A 27389-nucleotide genomic window follows, 5' to 3' on the forward strand; every position below is an offset into this window, starting at 1 on the left:
TCGTTAAACTCTCGTACATATAAACAATTTGCATTACTTTTATGACACTCCAGATGGCCAGTCCATATAATCGGAGACGTGCTGTCATCGCTTGTTTACAACATTTTACAGGAAGCTTAATGACCGATAGCATCAAAGGCTATTCTCTCCAGCTGTTCCATCACTGGGGAAAAAAAACGTTCGGAGAAGAAAAAAGAAAAAGACGTGAAGGACAGATGAAAGATGGACCAAGTTGCACTGGATTGTCCATGATGCTATCCATGAAATATTCATCAGCGCACCGCAAGGCACTCAGGGTTCCGGAGTAGCAGCAGGAGGCGAAGCAAATTCAGGGTCTCTCAACGGCTTGGAGAAGAACTCGAACTATTTCATTTGTTTATTTCAAAATATCTGCAATTTTTTTCCAGTGGAAAACATTTCCACAAATACTCTCGATCACGAAATGTTCATATTCATGCATCTATCGATAGCTTCCAGTAACAGCATGTTGTTCAATAGGGTAACCTCAGAGCTCTATAGCAGGAGATCTTCCACTCCATCAGATCTTTATGGAGCTGATTGTCTGCACAGGAGCATTGTCATGGTTTGGGTCTCCTAGTCCAATATATTTGTCCTCTTACAAGACATTGTGATGTCATGTTAGCATCGATTTCAAGCGAGTGTATTTGACCTCCATCTTTCACTTGACATTATCTGTGGTCATGTTTTTTTTTTCTTTTTTATTATTTACTCCTAATCCAGAGCCGTGGTTCAGTCTTGCTAATATCATGCTATCATCACGCTGGCTCCTGGCAGACCTCTCCTCAACGCCATAAACATACGCACTATCCTTAAGATAAAAAAAACAAGTAAAAATGTGAAAGGGCCAATGGAGAATATCTCGGGGGGGGAAAAAAAAAGTCTGACATTTCAGAAAATAGACGTGACATTTTGCAACACATGCGAAGTGCGGCGTGTCTTATTTTAGCGGGACGTGATGTTATTAAGTGTTCGGAGCCGAACGGGGAGGGCTGATCCACGCGACGGGATTTAATGGAGAAACAGAGGAGCGATCGCAGCCATCTGAGGCGAAACCAGGCTTCCGTCGCCTCCCATTAGGCACTAGACTATTTTGTCTGTATTTAATAACAAATTACAAAAGGTCACGGTGAAAACGATTGTTGTAGCCATTAAGAAAATTGCCTTCGAGTTTCCTTTGGGCCCTGTTTTCGCTGCACGCAGATGCGGCTTCCGAGGTGAATATTCGGTTTGCGATTGATCGACATTTAAACCTCGTTTCCTAACTCCAATTTATTGACCATGTGCGTTCAGTGTGTATATTTGCATACATTTGCATATTCAAATACACTTTATATACAAAAGATTGTGGAGACCTGGTTCTTCTAATCCCCACAGCAACTAGTGGAAAGCAGAGTCGAGTCTAGAAGGGTCGAGGAGGTATCAAGGATGTTTAGCCTGCACATGTGATTGTGATGGTCACAATACTTTTGGACGTATTGCGTATTGTGGTGTAAGAGGAATAAAACACACGTTTTTATACGTCAAACTGAAAATTTCAGTGAAGGATTACCAGCAAAACACAAACTAAAAACAGTCTAGAGTGCAAACCAGAGCAGAGGCAGAGCAGAACAGGGATCAGAAGTAGGGAACAGGAACCAGAATAGGCAGGGTGGCAAGAATAATCCCAGGCACATTAAATTTACTGGTCAGGCATGCACGTTCTTGAGCTGGTTGGATTCCAGCAGCGGACACAGCGGGACTTAAGGCAGATCGGCACTGGGTAGAACACTTTGGAAGTTGGGAAAAGGCCAAATAAAGTTTGGAGCGGGCCTCCTAGTGGCTGCCCCTAGCACCGAGGCTTCCGGCCAGAGCGACGCCCTCTGCGGAGGTCTGGGACGGAGCGACGCCCTCTGCAGAAACCATGATGTCAGTGAAACCCAGGGGCCAGACGAACACCTTGAAGTGACTCTGGAGTGAAGCGGCGCCCTCTTTAGGGCTCTGGAGCGGAGCAGCACCCAAGGTTTGGGCATGAAGTGCCCTAAGATACTCTGTTGTCTTTTGGGGGGTGAGCTTCAAAATATTGCTTGTCTCAGGTGTGTCCTTGACTTGCCTGTTTAGGGCAGGGCAACCGCAACTCTTCAGCACCTCTGCTGGGTCCATCTTTATGGCCAGATTATTCTGTCATTGATGGGTGACTGGGAGAAAAAGACCCAAATGCAGGATGCCACAGGGGTGATAGAAAGGAGACTCGGATGCACGTCCCGGGTAACCATAGAAGAGTGCTGCGAAAGCGAGAGAGAGTGCCGCGAAACCGGGAGAGAATGCCGTGAAGAGCCCGGAAGATCCTGACAAAAATGTTAAATACATTTTCTTGGATTTAATTAGCAAACCCAGTTAGGTGGCTATTAGTTGAACATACAAGGAAATTCACACTCGGTGTTCATTCCATTTTGTAACCATCATCTGCGTGAAGTTGTGATATTAGATGTACTTTTTTATCTGCGTATACGTTCCTTTTCACAGAGCTGAGCGACTTTGCCTGGAGACAATCAGCAAACAGAGATAATGACACACATTTCCATTTTACAGATGCAATAAAATCAACCTCAGCATCGTACGTGGCAGCGCACGGCCATCCAGATTACCTAGCGACAGATTTCATTTCTTTCTTTCTTTCCTTTTTTTTTTTTCTGAAATCTGTGTTGCATACTTTACTGCATCATGATGTCATTGTAGGGCTGCATTTAGGTCTTTCTCGTTGTGTCTGTGGTGTCGCAGTGGCCAGATTGTGTTGAGCAGATCTCAGTAGGGATTATAGAAACCAGAGGAAGGTTTGATTTTTACTCTGGAGTTGAGCCAAGACAGGACTTCCTTTATGCGGAAGTGTCAGGATTTTCTTCTTTTAAAAGAAATTCTTGAAGCTGTACATAAAACACAAAAATAATCCATATCACTTGATTGTCATAAAAAAACGTTGCCAGTGACAGGAAGTGGCAGCAGTTTCGTGCATGCGCTGAACAAAATCGTGTTTCCAGTACAAGTCTGAGGTGAAGACTAAACAAACTTGTGTTCCGACTCTTGATATGTTCATGAGGTACCTCAGATTGTAACTATATTTCGCATGTAAAAAAATAAACTAAAATAAAAACAAGGATTGCGTTCAGTGCACATGTGCATTGTACAGAAAGTCCTGTACTGAAAAGGTTTTTTGAGTACCGTTAAACCCTTTCCACCTCGTCGCTCTACCCATCATTGTTGGATGAAATACATTCATATGAAATACAATGCGTTCCTGCACTGGAGGAAAAGTTCTAATCTTCATTATTTTTTTAGTAAAAGTAAAACTTCTCCTTTTCCATTTCTACTCGAGTAAAAGAACTTAAAGTTCTCACTTTTGATTGTCCGAAGGTATGAAGAGTAAAAGCAGTGATGTATGAGAACTCGTAGATGTGAATAATGGATGCAGTTCAGTGTTCCATTCTCCTGCACACCAGACCTTTATAAGGACAGAGTTTTCTATAGTTACACACACAGCGAGAGAAGCTTTACTGCAGAGCCGTGGGGTTACGTCCACGCTTTAACCACGCTTTAACCACATGTCCTCATTAAACACACTTAAAGTTTCCCTTAAGTGAGGAACACCATGTTTTCCTGCAATGTTCTGGAATAAAAAGTTTATCTAAAAACCATGAACATTATATGAAAAAATACACATTTACTGTCCACTTTGTGTTTTTTCTGCTTTCTGCAAATCATTCAGGGTGTTTTGACGATCACAAGCGGTTGGACGATTTATACTTTGAAGACGAACCCACAAACAATCCCAAGACTTGAACGCAACTATAAAAAGATCCATGCAATGTGTTGAGTAATTACAGGAGTAAAACACTTGTACAACCCTATTGTTGAGTTTTTCTCCTATACCTGCACATCCTAAAGAAGCAGAACACTCGTTGTCTTAGTGTTTGTGACCATACACCATTTTGTTGGATTTGTTCTGAAGTCCTTCTGAAGCCGAGTGACCTTCTATTGTTGAGCAACGTAAACAAAAGCGTTTTTTGTCCACAAGCGCAAGCTGCGTCTGCTATGCCAACTTTATTCTTCCCCCATATTGTACTCCACTCCATAACCTCCATCTCTGACCTCCGCTGACAAAGACTGAGCTGCGCGACAGGCTTCCCAGCATGGCTGCCATTCAAGATAGCGCAGAAAAGCAGCACAGTTCGGAGAGATGGCAGGCTGAAAACGCTCCAGCCATACAGTAGCAAGGTCAACGCGAAGGGGGAATAGAAACGAGCTTGAGAGATCATTATTAACTCTGAGGTGTCTAGGCAGGCTTTTTTGATTTCGCCTCAAATGTTAGTTCAGCTAGACGTCTGGAGTTCGCCTGCACTTCTTTTGGAAGTATTTTGGTTTTATCTCGGCTCTCGAGCTGCACTATTTATTCTTGGTATGACTCATGAGAAAGGAAATAAACCTCCAAATATTAGGCAATGGACTTTCCTGATTGCTCCAGGTAGAAGATCTGTAATAATCATCTCTTCTTCCATTGCAAATTTTAGCTTCATTGATTCAGCAAATGCTTTTCCCTTTACCAAAGTGACCCACCAGCACAATCCAATCTAATCATCAACCAGAGAAGGTCAGGGTTAATAGTCCTCCACAACAGCCCAATAGCGATCCTCTGGCAGCCATCTGAAAGATCTTTAGCTCAGAAGCTTAATCAGATACCGAGACCAGAGTAATTTTACACCACGCTGATGGAGATTGGGCTTGCATATCTGTAAGAATTTAAAACAGAGCTACATGGCCATGGTAAAAAAATTCGCTACGTGTTGCCAGGGAGACTGGATCTGTTATTTGGATGCACTGTTTGGATTGATGGGAACAGTCAGGGAAATTGTGCGTGGGGTTTGCATACAAATTAAGTCTGTAGTTCTCCTGCTACTCTCGAGCGTTCATTTAAAATTGGATCTACGGTGTTTTGGGTAAATTGGTCTTTTACAAAAAAGACAAGGAACAAAATCATGGGGATAAAAAGCACAGCCTGACAGAGCACTCTTTAAGGCAGAGGAAGTATCTTTTTAAAGGGTTTTTTTTTTTTTTTGAGAGAATTCAAAGGTCAAACACGTCGCAACCTTTTTAATCACCATAAGTCAGCACACCTAAAGCTCTTTTTCTGGAGATTTGGACAGGAGAATAGGGAAAAGCTGTGCTGTCGCCACTGACATAAATCAGAAAGCTAGCGCATGCAGAAGCTTTCATCTAGGTATTTCTGGTGACAGGAGAACACAAGAGTTCCTTTTCTCTCGCACTTTTTCAAAGCGCTGCTCTTTTTGCAAAGCTTTGTTATCTTTAGGCCTGGGAAGCCCTGATAACAGCGAACGATAATGCAACAAAGAGCCGCAGAGCGATATTGCATTTCTTTCTCTAGGTTTGGATTTAGACTGAAATGCTGAAGCAAAAAGGGAAAAAAAAAAAAAAAAAGACATCAAGGGAAGACTCCGATTAAACCTGCGTCATGTCTGGGTCATGTGGTTCAGAGAAAGAAAGAAATTGCATGCAGCAGTCGATGAGTAAGTGCCTTTACGGTGTACGTAAAAAGATGGAATGCTTTTCTACAGGGCGCAATCTATAGAAGATCTCCACTAGGAAACGGTAAAGGTGCTATTAATGAGAGAGATTTCACCATAGCCATTATCGATGCATAGCCAAATATATGATACATTAAAAATACACATGAAGCAGCTACCGAACCGATTCATTCTGATTTCAATTCAATTCAACACAATGTGAATCATTTAAAAAATCACATGCTCCGCAGTTCAATCTGCTCTGACTTCCAACGCATGCCTCCTCACAAACACGCCTTGCAAAAAAAATAACATGAAATAAAACCACAAAATGATCATTTCCTGTTCTGTCTCTAGGAAGATGCAGCTCTACCTCTGCCATGTTCATCTCTGTTCTATGTGACTCTCTTTTATACCAATGCAATGATGCCAATCAGTAAATCTTACCATCCTTAATATATATATACAGTATAAATTTCTCTTGAGTGGACAGAAATGCCAACATGGCAATTAAAGACAGCTACAAAGATCTCACTGCTCTACGATAAAATGTTTTTTTCTCAATAAAGCAGTGTTCTGTCATCCACAATTTTGCACCAATTTACAATAAATTTAGCACCATGAGTCAGAACATGGGGACGATTCCTGGATCTTTATTTACAGGCTATAAATAACCACTTAAGAAATGATAATAAACTCTGAGAATAGAGCCACAGGGGAACGTTGTTGTCTTTGTGATGCTGTAAACCCAGTATATCCTTTATACTGTATATATGAATTAGACTACAATAAACATGTGTTTGATTGGATCATTTGCAGCCATAAGCAGCTGTGATCCCGAAGCTTCATTTGGATAAGAAGCTTTAGATAAGAAGCAAAGATTAGATGACGCAAATCTCCACAATCCACTGAATTAAATTTCAGCCGTTTCATGCGGTATTACATTTGACTTGAGAGTGTGTGTGTGTGTGTGTGTGTGTGTGTGTGTGTGTGTGTGTGTGTGTGTGCAAATCAGCAGACTTTTATTCAAGTTTCTCTTCAACATAAATAGTTAAGACAAACATTAAAAGAACTCGTCATAATATATATATATATATATATATGTGTAATGAGAGAGAGATTGAGAGAGAGAGAGAGAGAGAGAGAGACCTACAGTAAGAATGGGTTTTATTTGAGTTTGGTTCTTCTCAAGTTTTCTTCCTCACGCCATCAAGTCATCATCTGTTACTAGCGAAAACACTGTAGTAATTTAATAATTGAATGTAAATGCATCTTATTTTATCTCATCATTTTATTTCTGATGGATTTCAGTCCAGCACAATTTCGTCTGACCAGGAAATCAGCTATAACATTAAACCACTGACAGCTGGTCTGAAAATTGATTACCTGGTAACAGCTGCACCTGACCACGGGTGGGATTTTATTACCAGCAGGTGAACTTCTTGTACATGTTGATACAATATGGAGAAAGGTATTGGTACACCTGACTTTTCCTGCCATATGTGGTTCTTCTCCAAACTGTTACTACAAATCTGAAGGCACACGTTTTTTATCAGACGTCTTTCAATGTGATATAATAGTTTTGCGTGAACTTGAACTAGGAAACCCATCTGAGTGAGCTAAATGAAGATCTGGTTTCCCTGGTTTGGAGAGAAAGATCTTGAGTGGTCTTTAATTGATCGCTGATCTCAACCCCACTGAACACCTTTGGGATGAATTTGAATGCTGGCTGCACCCAAGGCCTCCTCACCTTCTCACCTACATCACTACCTGCCTTTACTAACACCGTTGTAGCTGATGAACACAAATGTCCAAAAGCACACTTTAAAATCTAGTGGAACATATTTCCAGAAGAGTGGAGGGAAATATAAGAGCGAATTGGGACTAAATGTGGAATGTGATGCTTCGAAAGCACATACCGTATTTATCACCTGGTCTCCACAAACGTTTGGCAAAATAGTGAATATTGAATGTAGGAAAAACTCTGAGGTCTGATCTGCTTTCACAAGAGTCAGGGTTCAGATCTAGTATCTTCCAAACTTAGTCCAAGGAAGGACAGCTGAAGAACCAGAAATATGGACACTTAATGCTCATTTCTTAAAGATAACTAGTTTGTCTGCTCTGATACCACAGAAGAGCTCTTTGTGGCATACATTGCTAAAAAAACAATAGAAAGGTGAACACACACACAGCGTATCACAGCTTTTTGCATCTGTACACCACCAGGAGCTCTTCCAATAGACACATGAGCGTCATAACTGGACCACTGTGAGATAGTGGCCTGGTCTTGTGTATATCCAGGTGTGTGTGCGTTCTTTACCTGGGAAATAGATGACACCAGGGTGCATTATGGGAATCAGGTTAACAGGAGAAAAATCTCGTGTCTTGGCAATCATGAGATGTTTTACGTTGATGTTTTGAACCATCTACCTAAATATTTTTCTAGATGAAATTCATGGTAATGGTTTTTGAAGACGCTGCTCTATTAGCAGGATGATGTTTTTTGCACATTCACCTTGGAGCACACTGTGGAACAATCTGAGGAACATTCCAAAGAATTCAAGGTTGCCAAATTCCACAAATTTAATCAAGGGTTTGTTGGATCTGCTGGACTAACAATTCTGACAGATAAATCTTAAAGGATCTTCTGATAACTTCTTATTTCTAGAAACCACAGCATATCTACAGAGGTCTTTTGGAGTTCAGGTCTTGATGGAGCGGAGTTGTTTTAATGGTAAAAAGGAGATGTACATAATAAATTGTGTGACTTTTCAGGACCTAAAAATCCATCCATTGTGACTCGAGTCATCTTAATCCATATTATACATGAAAATGAAGTCAGATGAGTAACAGTCAGATGGAGGACGGCAAGTCTGTCATCACTGTAGCTCCGGCATCCATAAATTAGCGAGAAAAACAAAAACAGCCCGTTTTTTTTTCTTCCAGTGTTCACTTGCCCTCTATCTTTCTCCTCCACCCATATTCTCCTTTTCTCTTCCTCCATGAGTCATGAGCCTATCTGCAAAGATTTATGAATATGTTCAAATAGCCTGAGCCAACAGTTTTCAAAGTGGTGGAGAGAAAATAAATTAAACAGCCCCACAGGCAATTCATCTGCAGTTTGATGGATTACATACCCATCATCGCACTCTCCCTCTTCCCCACTCTGTCGCCTTCAAATAACAGGCAGAAAATAAATAAATAACACAACAACTTAGTAAACAAACAAACAGGAACAAAACAAATCAATTAAGATGTATGTGCATCGGGGGCTGTCAGCGGAAAAATTCAGGGCTGGAAATAAAGTTATGAAAAACAATCGTTTTGAGTCGACGCTGGTTGAAATGAATTTATATCAGGGAAATAATAAAAGGTAAAACGAATTTTATTTATTTATTTTTTTTTATGAAACTATAAACCAATTATTGATTAGATGCTGAAATCATATATTGAATTTTCATCATATTATCGCCAAAAACAGTTTTGTGTAGCAAATAAAAAACCAGTGTTACATTCACATTCTATTGAAATATTAAATTAAGTTTTATTTGTTTGCCATTTTTAACAGTGAATTTTGTCCCAAAGCAGCTTCATAACGAAATAAACAGATTCTCAATATAAATTGTCAATTCATAAATTAGTGCCTATAAACTTAATAAAACAAGCCGGAGGAATGAGGGAATAAAATTCAAGAAGAAACCTTGAGAGAAACCAGACCTTAAAATGTTCTCATCAAGACCCCGGATATTCATTCATTGTTGAAGTTATCAAGTGTTCACTGATAGAGACTGAAGAGTGCAGAACTTTTCATAGCAGTTGAAGTCCTGAACCACTGTAGCAGAACTGTACATATTAATTACAGTCCTTAATCTATCTTCATGGCTATTAAGTAAAACCATCCTCAGTCATCTCGTGTATCTTTAGGCTGTTCATGTGGGAAGATAATGATTAGCAGTGAGTGGTTTCCAATGTTATGAGAACTTCATCCAGAAGCAGGCCATCAGGTAGAAGCAGAAGGTCTGAAGACTTTACCCAAAACCTGTCTATTGTATAACTGGGCCATAGTCTGCCATCTGCTTCCTCCCTACAATTTTACCTCCCTGGTTAACATCTGCTAAAATACAGCTGATTTGCAGTTGTAGAATGTTAGTCTCATTTTTAGATGTAATACAGCAAATAATATTTGGACTAGCGAAAGAAAGAAAACCACCAAAGAATCTAACAAACAAACCAAAACATTCTAAAATTCCACAGGAGCATTTCAATGAGCATTAGACGTAGCAATACATGGACATCGGAAAACTAAGACCTGTTTGAAATGATTTAAGACCTAAAACAGCAAATTGAAGTCTTTTTAAGACCCCATGGTAAACCCTGTCGAGTGGAACAATCTACATCTTTAGGCTTTTCATGTGGAGAACATAATGAGGTGGTCTCCAATTTTATGAGAACTCCATCTAGAAGCAGGCCATCAATTATTCAACTTCATCGATTATGAAGTTGAATAAAATAATGTATAAGTTTAGGGCCTATAAGTTTGTTACTTGTAATTATAAGTTCATTATAAGAAACCTTGAGAGGAAAAAAAAAAAATCATCTGGGTGCGATAAATATCCATTCATTACAGTTCCATCATTATTGAGATGTACAGTTAGGCACTTAAATGAGGAACTGTCCATGCAACCTGGGGTCCTGAACAGTGGTGGCAGACTGTTGATATTTCTTACAGTCCAAATCTATTCTCAGAGTTGCTCAGTAACTTCATGGATCTTTAGGCTGTTGAGGTGGAACGATCACTCAGCTGCATGGAGTGTCTACTGTTGAGGAGAACTCCATCCAGAGGTTGGGCGTTTGGATGAATCGGGCACATCTGAAGAGAAGAAAGAGATATAACAGAACAGGACAACAGAAGGTCTGGAGAGCAGAAAGGGAAACACGCTAGACACTAGAGACATCTGAGGGTGCTTTTAATCTACATATGACAGCAAAATTGCAAGATTGGAATTATTTTGTTCAGTTTGGCTCCTTTCATTCACCTCCGAAAAAAGCATACGCATGCAGTCAGTGTGAAGTAAATAATTCTCATCTGAAATGTGTTTGTGTGTCACATCCAGTTGAGTGCATATTACATTTATGCAAAGCTACTGCTCAGTACTTTGGTTTAGTTCAGCAAAAAACAAAACAAAACAAAAGATTTTTGGTTCAGGGTCAAATGGCTTTCTCACTAGAGTTCCCTCAGAGCCGAATGCGATTCTCTGTGTTCTAACCTGCCTCTAGAGCCGCAGCGAGACCACAGCGAGAACACACTGAGAGATGCCACCCTCATGGCGAAAGAACTCTCATCACAAACCAACACACTGGCAGAGAGATGAAAATGGCTTTTTCGAGCAGACGGAATGACTGTAATCAAAACTCCGGGCGTACGGATAATCAGAAACGTCTACAGCTTCATCTCGCTCTGTTTAATGTCATGCGATGTCAAAGCCCGAGCCACACATCAGACATTCGAGTCATGAAGAAGCGGCATGTCGGAGAAAGCTGTTTGGCGGCCGGGCAGAGCCACCTCTGTAATGCCGTATCATTTAGAAGATTGATGCCAGCGTAATTCAGTTCAATTCTCTGGGATGCCAGGCACCCAGCTAGCTGATGAAATCTCTCCTGCGTGACCTGGGGGTCGGCTCTCAATTGGAGTTGGTCAATCTGGAGTGTGTTTCTGCTTGGACCAGCGGGCTGATAAATCAGCCACGAGCGCAGATTGCTGACCCTCTTTCCCCATGAGCTCGGGCCGTACTGTTTTTTTTTCCTTCTATCGATTTGGGGTTGGGTTTTTCACTTTCAGGCAGTGTCTGTGACGGCTCGACATTTCTGCTTGTAAACTTTTATTTATGATAGAACTTTTCAGTGGGTTCAAAAGTAAAACGATATGATAAATCAATGTGGCATGGTATCCCAGTAGCATTCTCTTTGTACTCTGACTCTGATTGTCTAATCAGATTGTCGTATTTGACTCTGATTAAGTGCTCTGACACATATTGGGTAGTCTGAATAATCTGCCTTTGAAATATTATTACTTGATACTCTGACTCAGATTAGATACTTTGACTCTGATTGAGTATTTTGACACAGATTGGGTAGTCTGAGTACTCTGCTTTTGACTCTGACACTGATTTGGGTTTTCTGATTGTGTAATATGACACTGATTGGGTAGTATTAATACTCCGCCTTTGAAATTATAGATTAGGTACTCTTTGTACTCTGACTGTGATTGGTTACACTGATGCAGATTAGGTACTTTACTTTTTGATTGGTTATTCTGACACAGAATGAGTAGTTTAAATACTCTGCCTGCATTGTCTACATTTGGTTTATGCATTTGTCATACATTGAGTTTGACAATTCTGGATTCTAAATGGTCAGGAGTCTTTAATTAAATGATTTATTAAGTTTAAAGGATCATGATCTGTTTGTTGGGAAACACTAATCTAAATAGTTCAAATGTATGGGAGGTGGGAGTTTAGTGGTTAAGACAATCGACTCCAGGTAAGAAGGTCACAAGTTCAAATCCCTGCACCACCCTTGGGCCATGAGGCTCAACTGCTCGGCTGTAAATCACTCTGGATAAAGGGTGTCTCACAAAAGCTATAAATGTATGACCCGTTCTTTATTTAATAATAAGTGCTGTAGTATAAGAGAATAATGTTTCACTTCATAAATGATTATTGTTTAGCATGGTTTAGAGGGTTTTCTAGTTTATATGGCATCTTCTTTTATTTGTAAGTCTTAAAAAAAGGATTTTTTTGATAATTTTTACACAACATCACTTAATTTTTAAACTTTATATAATTATTAGAGGTGTGCAAATATATTGCTTTGTTTGCTTGTATTGAGTGCAAGGGCAGAATAATTTAGTGTGTATGTTAAAGAAAACAATACATTGGGAGGAAGAAGAAGAAGAAGAAGAGGAAGAAGAATAAAGGCAATTGTGCACATCGATGTTGTCCCAGTAATCACGAGGTCCGAGTCTATAAATGGTAGGGAAAAAATTACATGTTGCACCAAATTACAGGCTAGGAGTCAGAGGAGCTGTCCACGGTACTGCTGATGACCATGTTGCTGACACTACACCGGACGTATTGGTGTGTGATCTGGACTCGCTCTTAGCCTGTAGCTATAAGTCTCCAGTTTCCGACAGAAAAACAAACACATTCGTTATTCGCATTAAGGGGAAAGAAGTGGTCGATAAGATCATTTGGTGTAAAACGCAAGCCGATATGACCATGACTGAATGATTGATGAAGGTAATACACACAATTTTCCTCTGACTGTATCGTTTTGCCCTCTTTATTATTTTTTTGCCCGGTGTTTGAGAATTTGAGTACACCGGTGTTATTAAGATTGATGTTATAATGCAGCTGTATGGCAATAAAATTTCCCTGTAAATTATTTCATGAATAGATCGATATTTTTCAATACATGTCCCTCTTTTTACGATGCTGAAGAGACCAACGCTTTTAAAAACGTCAAGCTGAGTGCATATTACAGAGCTCTAATAACAGCATCCTGTTCAGAGGTTGTGTAATTGCTTCACTTATTGCCACCACCATGTGGAAGTTGGCAGACGTGGTGAAAAAGTTAGACATATTTTTTTTTCTCTTCTTGTGGCAATTATTCAAACTAGAATCAGTATGCTACAGAAAGATTACCCAATTAGAGTCAAACTACCCAACTGGTGTCAGAGTACATAGAGTACCCAATCAGAGTCAAAGTATAGAGTACCCCTACTCAGAGTCACAGTACACAGAGTACCCAATCTGAGTCAGAGTATAAAGTCATGTAAATCAGTCGTATAAGTCATTGAAATGCAAAGTACTGAGACTACCCAGTCAAATTACACAGAGTCAGAGTACCCAATCAGACTATAATGTCAAAATACTATTTCAAAGACAGGGTACTTAGACTATCCAATCTGTGTCAGAGATCCCAATCAGAGTACAAAGAGTACCCAATCCATGTCAGAGTATAGTCATATCATTTCTATGGCAGAGAACTACCCGATCTGTGTCAAAGTACCTAATCAGAGTGAAATTACACAGAGTACACAATCAGAGTCAAAGTACAAAGAGTATTTAATCTGAGTCAGAGTATAAAGTCATAACATTCTTAAGGGCAGAGTATTTAGACTACCTGATATGTGCCAGAGTACCCAGAATAAAATTACAAAGAGTACCTAATTTGAGTTATTATTGTCATAATACCATTTCAGAAGCAGAGTACTCAGACTACCCTATCTATGTCCGAATACACAATCTGTCATGGTACTAAACAGTCAGCGTATTGACCGTACCCAATCAGAGTCAGAGTACCCACATTACAAAACCTCCAAACAGGATGCTGTTAGTTGAGCTCTGTAGTATGCACTCAGCTTGATGTTGCATACTACGGTGGTCTGTTCAGTATTATCAAAAAGGGTCATACATTAAAAATATCAGTACATTTTCAGCCTGGCATTTGAAAAAATTCAAAAGAAAAAGAAAACTTAAAATAATATAAAAATCTTAAAATAACTTTTAAAGAGAGAGATTCAGAGTTCACAGACTACCGGATCTGTGTCAAAGTGCACAGAGTACCCCATCTGAATGAGAGCACTAAATTAGAGTCAGTGTACCTAGCCAGAGAACCAAATCAGGACACCCAATCCATTCAGAGTACCTAATCAGAGTCATACTACCCAATCAGTGTGTGAGAAAGAGATCTAAAAGACTGGATGCTCAAACCACCATTTAATTCAGGAAAATTGTGCCTTCTTTTCAAAGCAACCTGGTAAAGTTTAATAACCTGTAAAAGCTGAAATTGTGTGCTCTGGTAGTTCCAGTGCCGAGAGCAACTGCATTTCACTGCCACTAAATGATGTATGATGTGTAATTAGATGAATCGGCTGTAATTTATAGAACAGACCACCGGGGGCAGCGCACTGAACCAGTTTCAGCGGCACAGAACACGCGGCCCAAAGTTTTCAGAACAGCAGCACGTGCAAGACTCGGCAGCTTTTATTCCATTAGCTGTACTGATTTGTTGCTACCATAATCTAAAGAACCGAGTTACCCCTTAAATCCCTCAGCGTAAACGTGTGCAAGTGCGATTCGTCTAGCTGTTATTACAGCATTCATGCAGAACAGAACAGAACCGTATCACCCATATGGACGTCTCCGTCTTTCGGCCGCTTGTCGCTCGTCACGTCTTCACTTTTTGCCTCCCCAGAGAACGATCTATTACAAGACTCGAGTGAAGTCGCTTCCGAGATTCGACATCAGTACGTTGTGTTTTTGAGATCTTGACAGCTGTTTAGCTTTCTGCGTTTCCCGAAAGTGTGAAAGCAGAGAGAGAGTGTGAGATAACGTCACATGTAATCTGGGTGATGGCTAGAGAGAGAGAGAGAGAGAGAGAGAGAGAGAGAGAGAGAGAGAGAGAGAGAATCAAGTGAGAAAACAACAGTAGTAAAATTTTGTGGAAGAACCAAATATGACTCACACAAAGAATTTGGTTCCAAATACTGTGTCTGTCTATCTATCTATCTATCTATCTATCTATCTATCTATCTATCTATCTATCTATCTGTCTGTCTGTCTGTCTGTCTGTCTGTCTGTCTGTCTGTCTGTCTGTCTAATTATTATTTATTTAGTTATGTACACAATTGTTAATTTTATCCTCTTTCAGTCAGAAGATACATAATATAGACTATATGGCTGAAAGTAAGTGCACCCCTCAAATCAAACTAAATTGCAGTACAAAGACAGTTTACACATACGTGCGTTTACACCCGTTTCTGTGATCGATATCTCTCATGATATTGTGCTTCTTTTTCCAAGACCAAAATGTTTAAACTCTGAATATGGAATTAAAAATGGATGAATGAGGATTATGTTTGAGATTTTGACTGTTTCTGATGTAGTGTGAACGAGAGATGGTGTAAAAGAGGGATGGCGGTTCTCATTAAACAGAACGAATTGGTTTGAGAGAGAGACCACAGAGGGGATGAGTGCGAGAGGGTGTATGAAATGAAGCCTCAGAGAGAATGAGGGCAAGAACGAGGAAGCAAAGAGGACTAAGAGATGTTATAGTGAACTCAGGGCCATTGGCATTGTTGTTGCTGCCACTGAGCTGCACTCATCTGTAATCTCACCATCTGGATTCATCCACAAATCACATTAAAGTCTCAGACCCAGGAAGACATCATGCCAAATGAATACTGGCTCTCAGATGGGGTGAGAGAGCGAGAAAGAGAGAGAGAGAGAGAGACACACACACACACACACACACACACACACACACAGGTGCCATCTCACTCTTTGTTTCAGATATGAATCAGCTCTAACACACCTCCAGCTCTCGTGGCACCTCAGGCTTTTTTCACATCAGCACCTAAGTACAGAAAGGAAGTGTGTGTGTGTGTGTGTGTGTGTGTGTGTGTGTGTGTGTGTGTGTGTGTGCAATATAGAATAAATAAAGGAGCAAACCCAATCACCAAACATAACAGTAGCCTCTTCGCTCTTGTCTATAAAATCAACTAATATGCAAATTACAGGATTATGAGAAATTTTCACCTCCATCGCTGCTGCGTGAAAAAACACCACAGAACTTTCTGCTTATTTATATTATGGATGAACAATAACATGCCCATGGTCCAAACATCTGCATTATTGCAAAATATTCATTCATTTATTGTGTGTGTACATATACAGAGTTAGGGGGAAAAGTTTACATCCCAGATTATAGGTGTTATAAAAAAAAATAAATAAATAAAATAATTAAAAACAAGAATGTGACACGGTTGATTGTAGAATCTCTATTTGAGAATATTGACTTCAAAATGAGAACTGCAACTCTTAAATAATTACATTTTATTTATTCATTTTTAAATAATTACTTTGACTTTATAATTGTTCATTTTTCTGATAAACGATGGACTCTGATTGGGTACCCTGACTTGGATTGGGTTCTCTGGATCTGATTGGGTAATTTGACTTTGATTGGGTAACCTGACATGGATTCGGCACTGGTTAGGCTTTATGACACAGATTAGGTAATTTCTTATTGGGTATTTTGACACATTTTACACAGATTGGTTCCTCTAAATGTGTTTTCTGTACTCTGGTTGGATACTTTTACTTTAATTGGGTACTCCGATTCAGATTGGGTACTCTGAGTACAATGGCTGATTATGACAGATCAGGTATTCGTTTCGGACTCTAATTGGGTCCTTTTTGTACTCTGACACTGATTGGGTAATCCATCCCACCTCTGTTTGTGTACTCAGACTCTGATGGTGTACTCTCTGTTCTCTGACTCTGATTGGGTACAATAAATGAGATTGGGTATTCTGAGTACTTTGGCTGATTAAATACTATGGCACAAATTGAGTATTCTTACCGAGTACCCTGACACAGATTGGGTAATTTGACTCAGATTGGGTATTCTGAGTACTATGGATGATTAAATACTATGGCACAAATTGAGAGTTTTTATTGGGTACCCTCTCACAGATTTAGATTTTGGACTCTGACTCTAATTGGGTACATTTATACAGATGGGGTACTCTGAGTACTCTGATTTATTAGGTGTTTTGACACAGATTGGGTATTCTAATATTCTTATTCTTTTCCAGCATTTATACACGCACATGAGATCTACTGAGAATGTCACAAAGAGAAAAACAACTTTTTTATTATAGACAGATTTTTTTTTGATAGTGTTTTAGCTTCATGGCTCTCAGAATAAAATAAAATAAATAAATAAAATAAACAAGCTTTTACAGAGCACTAGAAACACTCTGGATATTTCTGTGCCACTTTTCTGTCTCTAATGCACTCGCTCCAATACGCCTTGAGTACTCTGGACATCGTCTGTTCCCTTATTTAACCACCTCACTTCTCTCTCTCATGAACTTTCTCTATCTGTGCCTTAGAAACAAATACTCGCTTTTTGTTATTTCTTTTTCAATGACTCTCTCACAGCACACACACACACACACACACACACACACACACACACACACACACACACACACACACACGCATGAAAGGATATTATGTGTGGCCTGGTAAATAAGCCGAAACAGATCAAGACAGAATGCATCAATCACGGCTGCTTTTTATCCCATTACAGAGAACCCCTCCCACCCGTGAGGGACGTTTCAATGTCAAACCAAGCTGCGTCCAAACTTCATCAATGTGTGAACACACACACACACATACACACACCATGTGTGTTGACGTCATTACAGAAACAAAGTCCTGCTTTTTTCTTACTCGTCATGTTTTCCAGAGGGATTTGCCTCGTGTGTGAAATGCCTTTGCTAATGATCGAATATATACAGCGCTCACAGAATCACTCCGTCTTACTCTGGTTCGCATTTGCATCATCATCTTGCCAGCAGAAATTACACCAAATTGGGCGCCATGCAGAGAAAATCATCGCAGGCAAGATTCTAGTCCTTACACACACTGGTATTTGGGTGGGATGAGGGAGGAAAGCTGGGGGAGTCTTGGCCAACTGCTCACTGCTTCATTATGCTCTTTTGGAAGATTTTATCTCTCTGCAAAGACTGATCACGTGCCATTAATACTGAGACTAAACCAAAGTCAGAGCCTTAAGTACTGATACTAAGCATGAGTCACAGCTAAACACTGATACAACGCCTTAAAGACTGACACTAACCGAGACTCTGTGCTTCAAAGACTGACATGCAAGAGACCGAGCATTAAATACTGAGACTCTGAATCAAAGCTGTCAAGACTGAGTCTAACCAAGAACCAGAATAATGAGACTCACCAAAGTCAGAGTCTTGAAGACTAACACTAACCAAGAGACAAACTGAAGTGTCTTTGCTAATGATCACAGCTTCCATTTTATTCTGGTTCCCTTTTGCATTGTCATCATCATCATCTTGCCAGCAGAAATTACACCAAATTGGGCGCCATGCAGAGAAAATCATTGCATGCAGGATTCTAGTCCTCACACACTGGTATTTGGGTGGAATGAAGGAGGAAAGCTGGGGGAGTCTTGGCCAACAGCTTACTGGTTTATCATGCTCTTTTGGAAGATTTAATCTCTCTGCATAGACTGATCAAGTGCCATAAATGCTGAGACTAAACCAAGACTAAGACTAATCAAGAGCCAAAGCTTTAAAGACTGACACTAGCTGAGACTAACCAAAAGTGAGAATCAAGTTTAGAACAAAGCAAGACTTAAAGTCGTAAAGCTGAAAAAATCCACTGAATGTTTACTGTTTGATTATTCACCTGTTTTTCCTTCACTTTTCACAAAAGTGTTCTAGTCACTTAGTGTTTGGAGATCCCGTTGTTCTTGATGTACTTCTACAAGGTTCTCGATACCTACCATTGTATTGATTCTCTGCAGGTCTCCAGGTGATTCTCCCCGAATACCTGCAGGAGAAGTTTGTGCAGTCTGCTCTAAGCTACATCATGTGTAATGGTGAGGGAGAGTACGTGTGCCGCAGCAACCAGTGCATCTGTCAGTGTGCTGATGAATTCCCCCAATGCAACTGTCCCACCACCGACCTGCAGATCATGGAGAACACGCTCCGGGGGATGGCCGAGTCCTGGGCTGCTTCATACAAGGACTTTGAGAACTCAGGTAACAGTTTTAAATGCTGTCCAGTCCTGGTTTTTCTGGTCATGACATGCAAATTGTTCCTCTTGAAATGTTAGTCAAATGATGCTTCTTTAGGCTTTGGTTCTCTGTATTGTAAATATGAAGTTTCTAAATTGATAATTTAGCTGCGTTTTAATCTGTAATCCATTGTGAATTTTTTTTCCTCACAATCTGTGAGCCACCTGATTTGAGAGCAGCTCCGCATGCTAACGCCGTTCAGTCGATCTCCAATAAAGCAGCCATGAATTATTCACAGGCTGTCACGCCTTCTGTTGGAGACGACAGGCTCTTCACGACAGTCAATTTTAGCCTTTCTGCCCGGATCCACAGAGCTCAGTGTGATCAAAAAGCTCAGGGAGGATACACATTTTACAGCGCAGAGAAAAGAACAACGCTTGCTTCGGGGGCCATTTTACAAGCAGGCGACTTCTCGTGAATTTCATACACAGCGTGCTATACATCATCTTTTCCCACATTTCCAGAGAAACCTTAAGCGTTCACAGTAATTACGGCATGATGGATCCTTCTACGAGTCTTCTCACTTTGCCTTGTGCAACAATGTTAGCAGGAACGTCAATTTCAATAAACAGGTGACAGCGTATATGGAAAGACGATGCAGTTCAGACTACATACCATGTTGAATTCAAAAGTTTGGGTTTTAAGGTGTTGATGTATTTTTCTTAAAACCAGTTTGCTGGTATTGCCGCTGAATATCACATCTGCTTGGTGGTGGACAGTAAGGAAGTTATTGTAATTAGTTACTGTACTTAAGTGGATTTTTGGTGTATCTGTACTTCACTGAAGTATTTCCATTTGACTTTATCTTCACTACATTTCAAAGTCAAATCTCTTACTTTTTACTTGTTTTGATTGGCGCTTGGTGTATCTACTGATCACCAACATACTTACATTTCAGCATCAGTTTAACAGCAAGCAGAACATTTAGAGAGGAATAAATGATGAAGAAACTGCAGGAGCTAAGGAAGCTCAGAAAGAAGCTTTAAAGCAGTGCAATTTAATGCCTGGTTCACTAAATGGGAAGGGGCAAATGTGAGGACACAATAGGATTCAGGTGGTTTCTGTATGGCTAGACAATAATATAAACCCTACAGTTAAATTGTATTTGCTTTGTGGTCTGAAAGAGTTTTTAAACTGGACAAGTCTATAATTGATGCACTGAGGCACTGGGCAGCTAACGTTGATGTCAACCCAGGAAAAAAATGCATAATAGAATAAATGGTCAGCGTCGTGTCAGGAAACAGGAAGTGAACCAGATGCCAGCCTGCATTGGATGAACCAAACATCACCTGGGGCCTATTTGGATTGGTATTGGGTTCCACCGTATTGTCTGTTCGTTTTGAGACACTCAGTGTCCCTCATCTCATAAGCAGATGAGCCGAGATTTTAACACAAACAAACTCTAATAGCAGGTTTGTTTATGCAACTCGCGAAACCAGCGCGCCACGCCACGCGAAGCCAGCAGTCGCCGTACTCTTCACACGAGAAAGAGGAAAAAACGAACCAAAATAGGTTTGGTTCCTCTCTGAGGACATCGTTTAATATCTACCTCACCGGCCTCACAGCTTATGTATTATTAACAAGCAATAAACGGCCCAAATAAAACCTGACACTCACATATACTTATAGTGAACAGAGGACACTCAAATTGAGTTTGAAGGCCTCAAGGTCGACGCAATATTTCTGGAGACGGGCCTGGCAATAAATGAACTGGTCCTGGGTGTGTGATAAACAATAAGAGGGAAAGTGGAAGGGGGAGGAAAAATACAACGAAAGTCAGCAAAATGGCGTTAAGTGGTCCGCCGAGACACATCAGGGATTCGTTCGGGACGCGGTAATTGTTTAAAATGGTTAATCAGTTGATTGGACGAATGTATACTTTCTAAACTTTGCCTTGTCCTTAAACTTTGAGTAAATCCGAAGCATCAACCGAGCAATAATTTCAAATTTTTAAAGTCAAAACAAACATAATGCAAAAGATGCATAAATATTTAGAGCCTTACAATTTCCCCAGGACTTCATGACTTTAAAATAATTAAACACATTGGTTTCTTAAAAGATTAGTTCCAATAACATTGACTTTTTTCGTTCGTTTGAGGTAAAATGTATACATTACAAAGCAGCAATTACGGGGCCAAGATCTTTCTTACTGTAACTCATAGTGACAGAACCCCACCTCTTGTTTCCAAACAGATCAATCCAGTGCATCGTTTCACACTAACAACTTAACAGAGACTTGGACATCCCCTCTTCCCCCACGACCCTGTCGCCAGTTCACCACTGTTCCTTCCTTGGAGCACTTTTGATAGATTCTGACCACTGCAGACCAGAAACATCCCACAAGAACTGCAGTTTTGGAAATGCTCTGACCCAGTCATCTAGACGTCACAATTTGTCAAACTCGCTCAAATCCTTACACTCGCCCATTTTTGTCCTGCTTCTAACATCAACTTTCAGGACAAAATGTTCACCTGCTGCCTAATAAATAAATCCAGCGACTAACAGGTGCCATGATGAAGAGATCATCGGTGTTCTTCACTTCACCTGTCAGTGGTGATAAAGTTATGGCTGACTGGTGTATATGTGTGTCTGTTTACATTTACAGCATTTGAAAGACCCCCTGATTCAATATAAACTTACAGTTTATATGTTATAATATATATAATATTCAATTTGTATTATCTTAGTTATACAGCTGAGCAATTGAGGATTAAGGGCCTTGCTCGAGGGCCCAGTGGTGACAGCTTGGTGGTGTTTGGATATAAACCCTACTGATTAAAAGTGTTTTTTCTGTATGTTTCTTTTTTCATTTATTGCATATAGCAGATGCCTTATCCAGAGCGAATTACATTACATCTCATTTATACAACTGATCAGCAATAAAGTTAAGGGCCTTGCTAAGGGGCCCAGGAGTGCCAGCTTTGTTTTGAGATTTGAACTCAAAAGATTTGGATCAAAAGTCCAACGACATAACCAATGCCTTAACCACTAAGCTACTACCTCCCAGATCATACGAGTGAGCAGTGATTTAGCAGTTTCGAGGGTTGATGGAATATTCATTGTGAACAGGACCAGAGGTTAATGTCAGTAATGATTTCATGTGCAAACCTCAACTGCAAAGAGCAAACCAAAGCTAAAAGCCCTCAGCCACCGAGGGCCCAAACTACACCAGTCACTGAGCGTTTTATGTCCTTTCTGATTTATGACACTATTTCCACAAGGCACCCAGACACATTCTGAATTACATGTCAGGCCTTATAATGTACACCAGTGTAACGCAGGGTCATACTCACCGCACACGAAGCGCATTTAAAGCGGCACGTGTGCGCATTAGCGGATCTCTTCGAGCTAGGCCCCGACACCATTATAACAACGCTGCCCATAAAGCCGCGCTGCAAAAAATATTTATGGACGAGGGAAAGTGGCTCTGAATCCTGTGCCGTGCCAACGGGCTCAGGGGAGTGATAACGCTGTAGCACTTCCTGTTTCGCTCTCTGATTGCCTTTACAGACTTCAGATATAAGTTGAACCAAGATGAGGGGAAAGGAGCCTAAAATTGTAAAGAAGTTACAGGGTTACATGTGAAAACCTCCATGCAGGGTTTGGAAACATTTCCACATACCACATTATGGAACAAATGTCAAAAAGAGTCCAGATTTAAAGACTATTTGATCAGATATTAAAGAATTGGAAAATAAATATCCACATTAATTCTTTTTATTATTTTTTATTATATTTTTTTCCCACTATGTGTATAAAGAAGTCTAAAGATATTTTATTGCATTTATAATTTATTTATTTATTTTTTTTTCCCTCTAAATTATGATATTGCACCACAACAAAAAACGGGATATTCAAGCATTTTTTAACTGTTAATAAATAATTAAAAATTAATAAATAGAAAAATAAATAAACAAATAAATAAATAAATAAATGATAGAGAAGCCAAAAAAATGTATTCTTTGCTATACAATTTGTTTTACAAACTAACTAATACACAAACTAATTTATGTCTTAATAATAATAATAATAATTTATATAAAAAGTTTTTTTAATACCTACAGTTTATATAAAAGTCTATATAAAAGTGTTTGTTTTTCTTTTTCACAAAAACAAACAAAAAAAATTCATCAATGACACATTGTAGTCTGAAGGTATTCAATAAAGAAACTGTATTTATATATTTATTTATAAGCGCATATGTATTTAGAAACGAGTTTATTAGAGGGACAGCGCATGTAGGACGTTTTAGAGACAAGGTGAGGGAGGCGAGATTGAGGTGGTTTGGACCTGTGCAGAGGGACATGGGGTATATCAGTAGGAGAATGCTGATGATGTGTATATATATATATATATATATATATATATATATATATATATATATATATATATATATATATATATATATATATGTTTGTAGTATCAAGAAATTCACTTCATGTAGTATTTTTAGCTACAAGCGCTAAATCTCATTATACAGTGTTAAACTGATGTACAGAATGTGTGACAACTATAATAAACTCGTCCTCTCTTTCTTTATCTCTCTGTTTATCTGTTCTTCAGATGAGTTCAAGTCATTCCTGAAGCGTCTGCCCTCCACACACTTCCTGCCGGTGAGCAGTGTGCACTTGCTGTGGGGGAGCGACTGGGACCTGCAGGCTCGTTACCGGCTGCTCCAGAGCTCCCTCGAGGTCCTGAGGCTGAAGATTCAGCGCACGGCACGTAAACTGTTCAGCCTCAGCATCCGATGTCACCACAACCCCAACCATCAGATGCCTAGAGAGAGGTAAGCGCAGACTGTATATATTACACACACACACACACACACACACACACACTACATGTTACACACATACGCTCTAAAGAATCTAAATCATGCTTGCAGAATCATACACATTATGGACAAAGGTTTGTGGACACCTGACCATAAGATTCATCTGTGCTCTTTTTGAACATCCCATTCCACATTGACTCCCCATTCACAGTTATAATAACTTCCACTCTTCTGGGAAGATGTTTCACTCAGTTTTGTGGAGAATTGTGGAGATTCATTCAAACACAAGGGTGTTAGTAAAGTCAGGTGGGTGAGGTGATGAGCCCAATGATGTTAAATAGTGTTGGAGCTCTATAGCAGGAGATCTTTCACTCCAAACCGTGTAAAACAGATCTTCATGGAGCTGGATTTGTGCACAGGGGCATCGCCATGCTGGAACAGGTTTCGGTCTTCGAGTTTAAGTGAAGGGAAAATGTCATGCTACAAAGACGTCCTGTACAATTGTGTGCGTCCATGTTCATGGTAACAGTTCGGGGAGGAACCAGATATTGCTGGAAAAGACAGGTGTAAACTGCATGTTTTATTTTTAAGTCCTGGACATTTGGAGATTTTTTGCGGTGCTCAGTGTGCACTCACCCTTACAATCTCTGTCCACCGTAACGTCTAATAAACTCTCTATATTACAGAATTATCAGATTTAATGGTGCAAATAGGACAAGACAAGAGAACCAAGGGACACTTTTACCTTAATTAGCAGGTTGTAATCAGATCTTTGTATTAGCAAGGCAGTATAAAGCGCACACACACTGAACTTACTTAGTAACTAGCTAATTTTCTAGCTAATGTTTTTGATACACACTAATTGTTCATGATAGCTCAAAATAACTTTCATGATTTCTCTTTCTCTCTACATACGGTAAAGTTTGCTAGATAGCTAAAAACATTTACATTTATTCAAACTAACTGCTAATGTATGTTAAACTAGCTAGCTACTGTAGTTAAAAAGACATGGTTGACTAGCCAGCTACAAGGTATTTAAAATAGCTAGCTAGTTTAAATAACTTGATTGACTAGCCAGATACAATTGTTGCACAAATTCATGTAAGTTAAACTAGCTAGCTAGCTAAGGTGAACTGTTTTATTAGCCAGCTACAAGTGATGCACAAAATCTTCATGGTCACATGGAAAACATTTAGAAATAGAAACCATCACAGAAGCTCTAAAAGTTCACCGTTAACTGTCAACTATTAAAACCATTTCCCAATGGTTTCCATTCTGTGGGGTGTGTATATTTAATACATCATCCTAACCAAACAGTGTTAAAACTTAATTACTGGATTACTGGGACTAATTACTGGATAATTACTGGACACTGATGTATTTACATCATGTTGCAGATATTGAGGGTTAGGAGCCTGGGGTTTGAAGTCATGACCTTCCAAACAGAAATCCATCTCAGTGGTCGAGGTGGTGATGTACCCTTACCACCAATAGGAAAAATTAGAATGTGATTTAATACCAACATGTTATCTACAAGTTGTCAATGGTGGTCTATTGGTCCTTAATGAACCCCTTTAGGCATAGCACCAATAGAAAACAAAAAAAGGGACTAAAAGCTTCAAGATTCTGAAGCCTGCAGCCAGAAGATTACACAAACTATATCAGATACTACATCAGCTGCATGACTCGAGGCTGCAATTAGTCTGCAACGGATACACAAGCTTCAAGAGAATGAAGCCTAACAAAGTTGTGTAAACAATATATAGTTATTCACTTTAAAGTTGTTATTAAGAGCAGGGTTCACAGTTTTCACAGCCCTGGATGCAATCAAATGAAATCCACAAACGTCAGTCTTGTTTTGGTGAATTCAGACACACTTCTCCCTGCTTGTTGACAAGGTTATATTTTGGCCTGCGAGGTGTTTTGGGAGACATAGTAGAAGATTCTCAGCTCATTGAAATGATATTGATTTTTTTTTTTTTAAGCTTAAAACTGGAAGCGTGGAGATTCTGAAGCTTGTGGCCTGAAAAGTGTAAAAAAATCAGAAATCAAGAAAAATATCAGATACAGCGTGAGCTGTGAAACATGATGCTGAGGCTGTAGGCTAAAGGTAAGAGCAGGCAAATATTTCACGGTCGATATGGCAAAGTTGTGTAAAAAGTTCTAAAAGTTAGGCTTCGAATCAGGATGTACGAGGTGGTATTAAAAATTTTGGAGACTAATGGTGTAACTGGTGCTATTCTGACCAAGTGAGATACCACAACGGCAGTTTCCTCACGGACAGCAAGTTAGAACAAAGAGCAACTTAAGTTTCTGCGTGAAACTGTGCAAATCTGCCACAGAGACCTTTGACTTGACGTACATTTGACATAATGAGTCATTCAAGGTGTTTTGAGTGGCTCGTGTGCTTCAAGAGCAGAAGAACATCATTGGAAGATGACGAGAGTTCATGAAGACCTTCAATGATCTCAACCCCAGAAATGTTGAAACCATTCAGCAACTTGTGCATGATGATTGTTGGAGAACAATTCACATGTTCTCACTTCCGCACCCACCCTGCTCGCCAGATTTGGCTCCTGCCTACTTCACCCTCTTCATGAAGATGAAGGTCCAGCTCAAAGGTTGCCATTTAAACACGGTTACGGAGATCCAGTATGAATCATGAAGGTGCTTGACACGCTTTGAAAAGAAATCTTCCAGGACACATTCCAGTAGTGTTTTGCTGTACAAGGGCTGTATTTTTAAGGTGATAGTGTGAAAACGTAGATAAATAAAGTACTTTCTTCTAAACAGAGCAAATCTTAAAACTTTTTTAAACCAACTGAGACCTTTTTTGCTGGATATACCTACAGTCATTGTCGGTTAGTTGATTTTGTGAATTCATTCGTTGGTTCCCAAGGTCATGATGGGTTTGGAGATGAGTTTAATATTTTTGCCTCAGGCTTAAGCTTTAAATAATTCACCATGTTCAGACCTTCAAGTCCAGGTTCCCAACCTTTCACACAACCACCGACGGTCCACACAAGTAAGGCCTTGATTTGCCGGCCCTCTCCTGGAAACCCTCCTGATTTGCATATCAATCCCATACCTTGTAAAGGGAATTTGTAAACACAGCCGGAGAAGAGACTGTCCTCTTGAAGATAGGACTTATGAAATCTGATCTGAGACATGGCACGACACGACTTTCATTCTTTCAAAACCTGCTGGCAGACTTGTCAAGCCGATTAGAACGAACATGCACACTCAGCAAGAAAACGAGAAAGAAAGCGAGAAAGAAAGAAAAAGGAAGGAAAAAAATCAAGTGCACAAGTGACAGTCACATAAAAGGATGGGAAAGATTTCTCTGAGTTCAC

The 27389-nt window shown here is 39.8% G+C and overlaps 1 protein-coding gene across 2 annotated transcripts in view; it reads left to right on the forward strand.

The window, feature by feature from the left end:
* brinp1 (bone morphogenetic protein/retinoic acid inducible neural-specific 1) overlaps positions 1 to 27389 on the forward strand; it is a 107834-nt gene that overhangs the window by 69900 nt on the left and 10545 nt on the right. For both annotated transcript variants that reach the window (XM_046839928.1, XM_046839927.1), the window contains 2 exons: positions 18990 to 19226; positions 23826 to 24048. In XM_046839928.1, coding sequence (XP_046695884.1) covers positions 18990 to 19226; positions 23826 to 24048 — 460 coding nt within the window. The remainder of the gene's footprint in view (positions 1 to 18989; positions 19227 to 23825; positions 24049 to 27389) is intronic.

The sequence above is a fragment of the Silurus meridionalis genome, chromosome 25 (genome assembly GCF_014805685.1).
Source record: "Silurus meridionalis isolate SWU-2019-XX chromosome 25, ASM1480568v1, whole genome shotgun sequence".
Lineage (NCBI taxonomy): Eukaryota > Metazoa > Chordata > Actinopteri > Siluriformes > Siluridae > Silurus > Silurus meridionalis.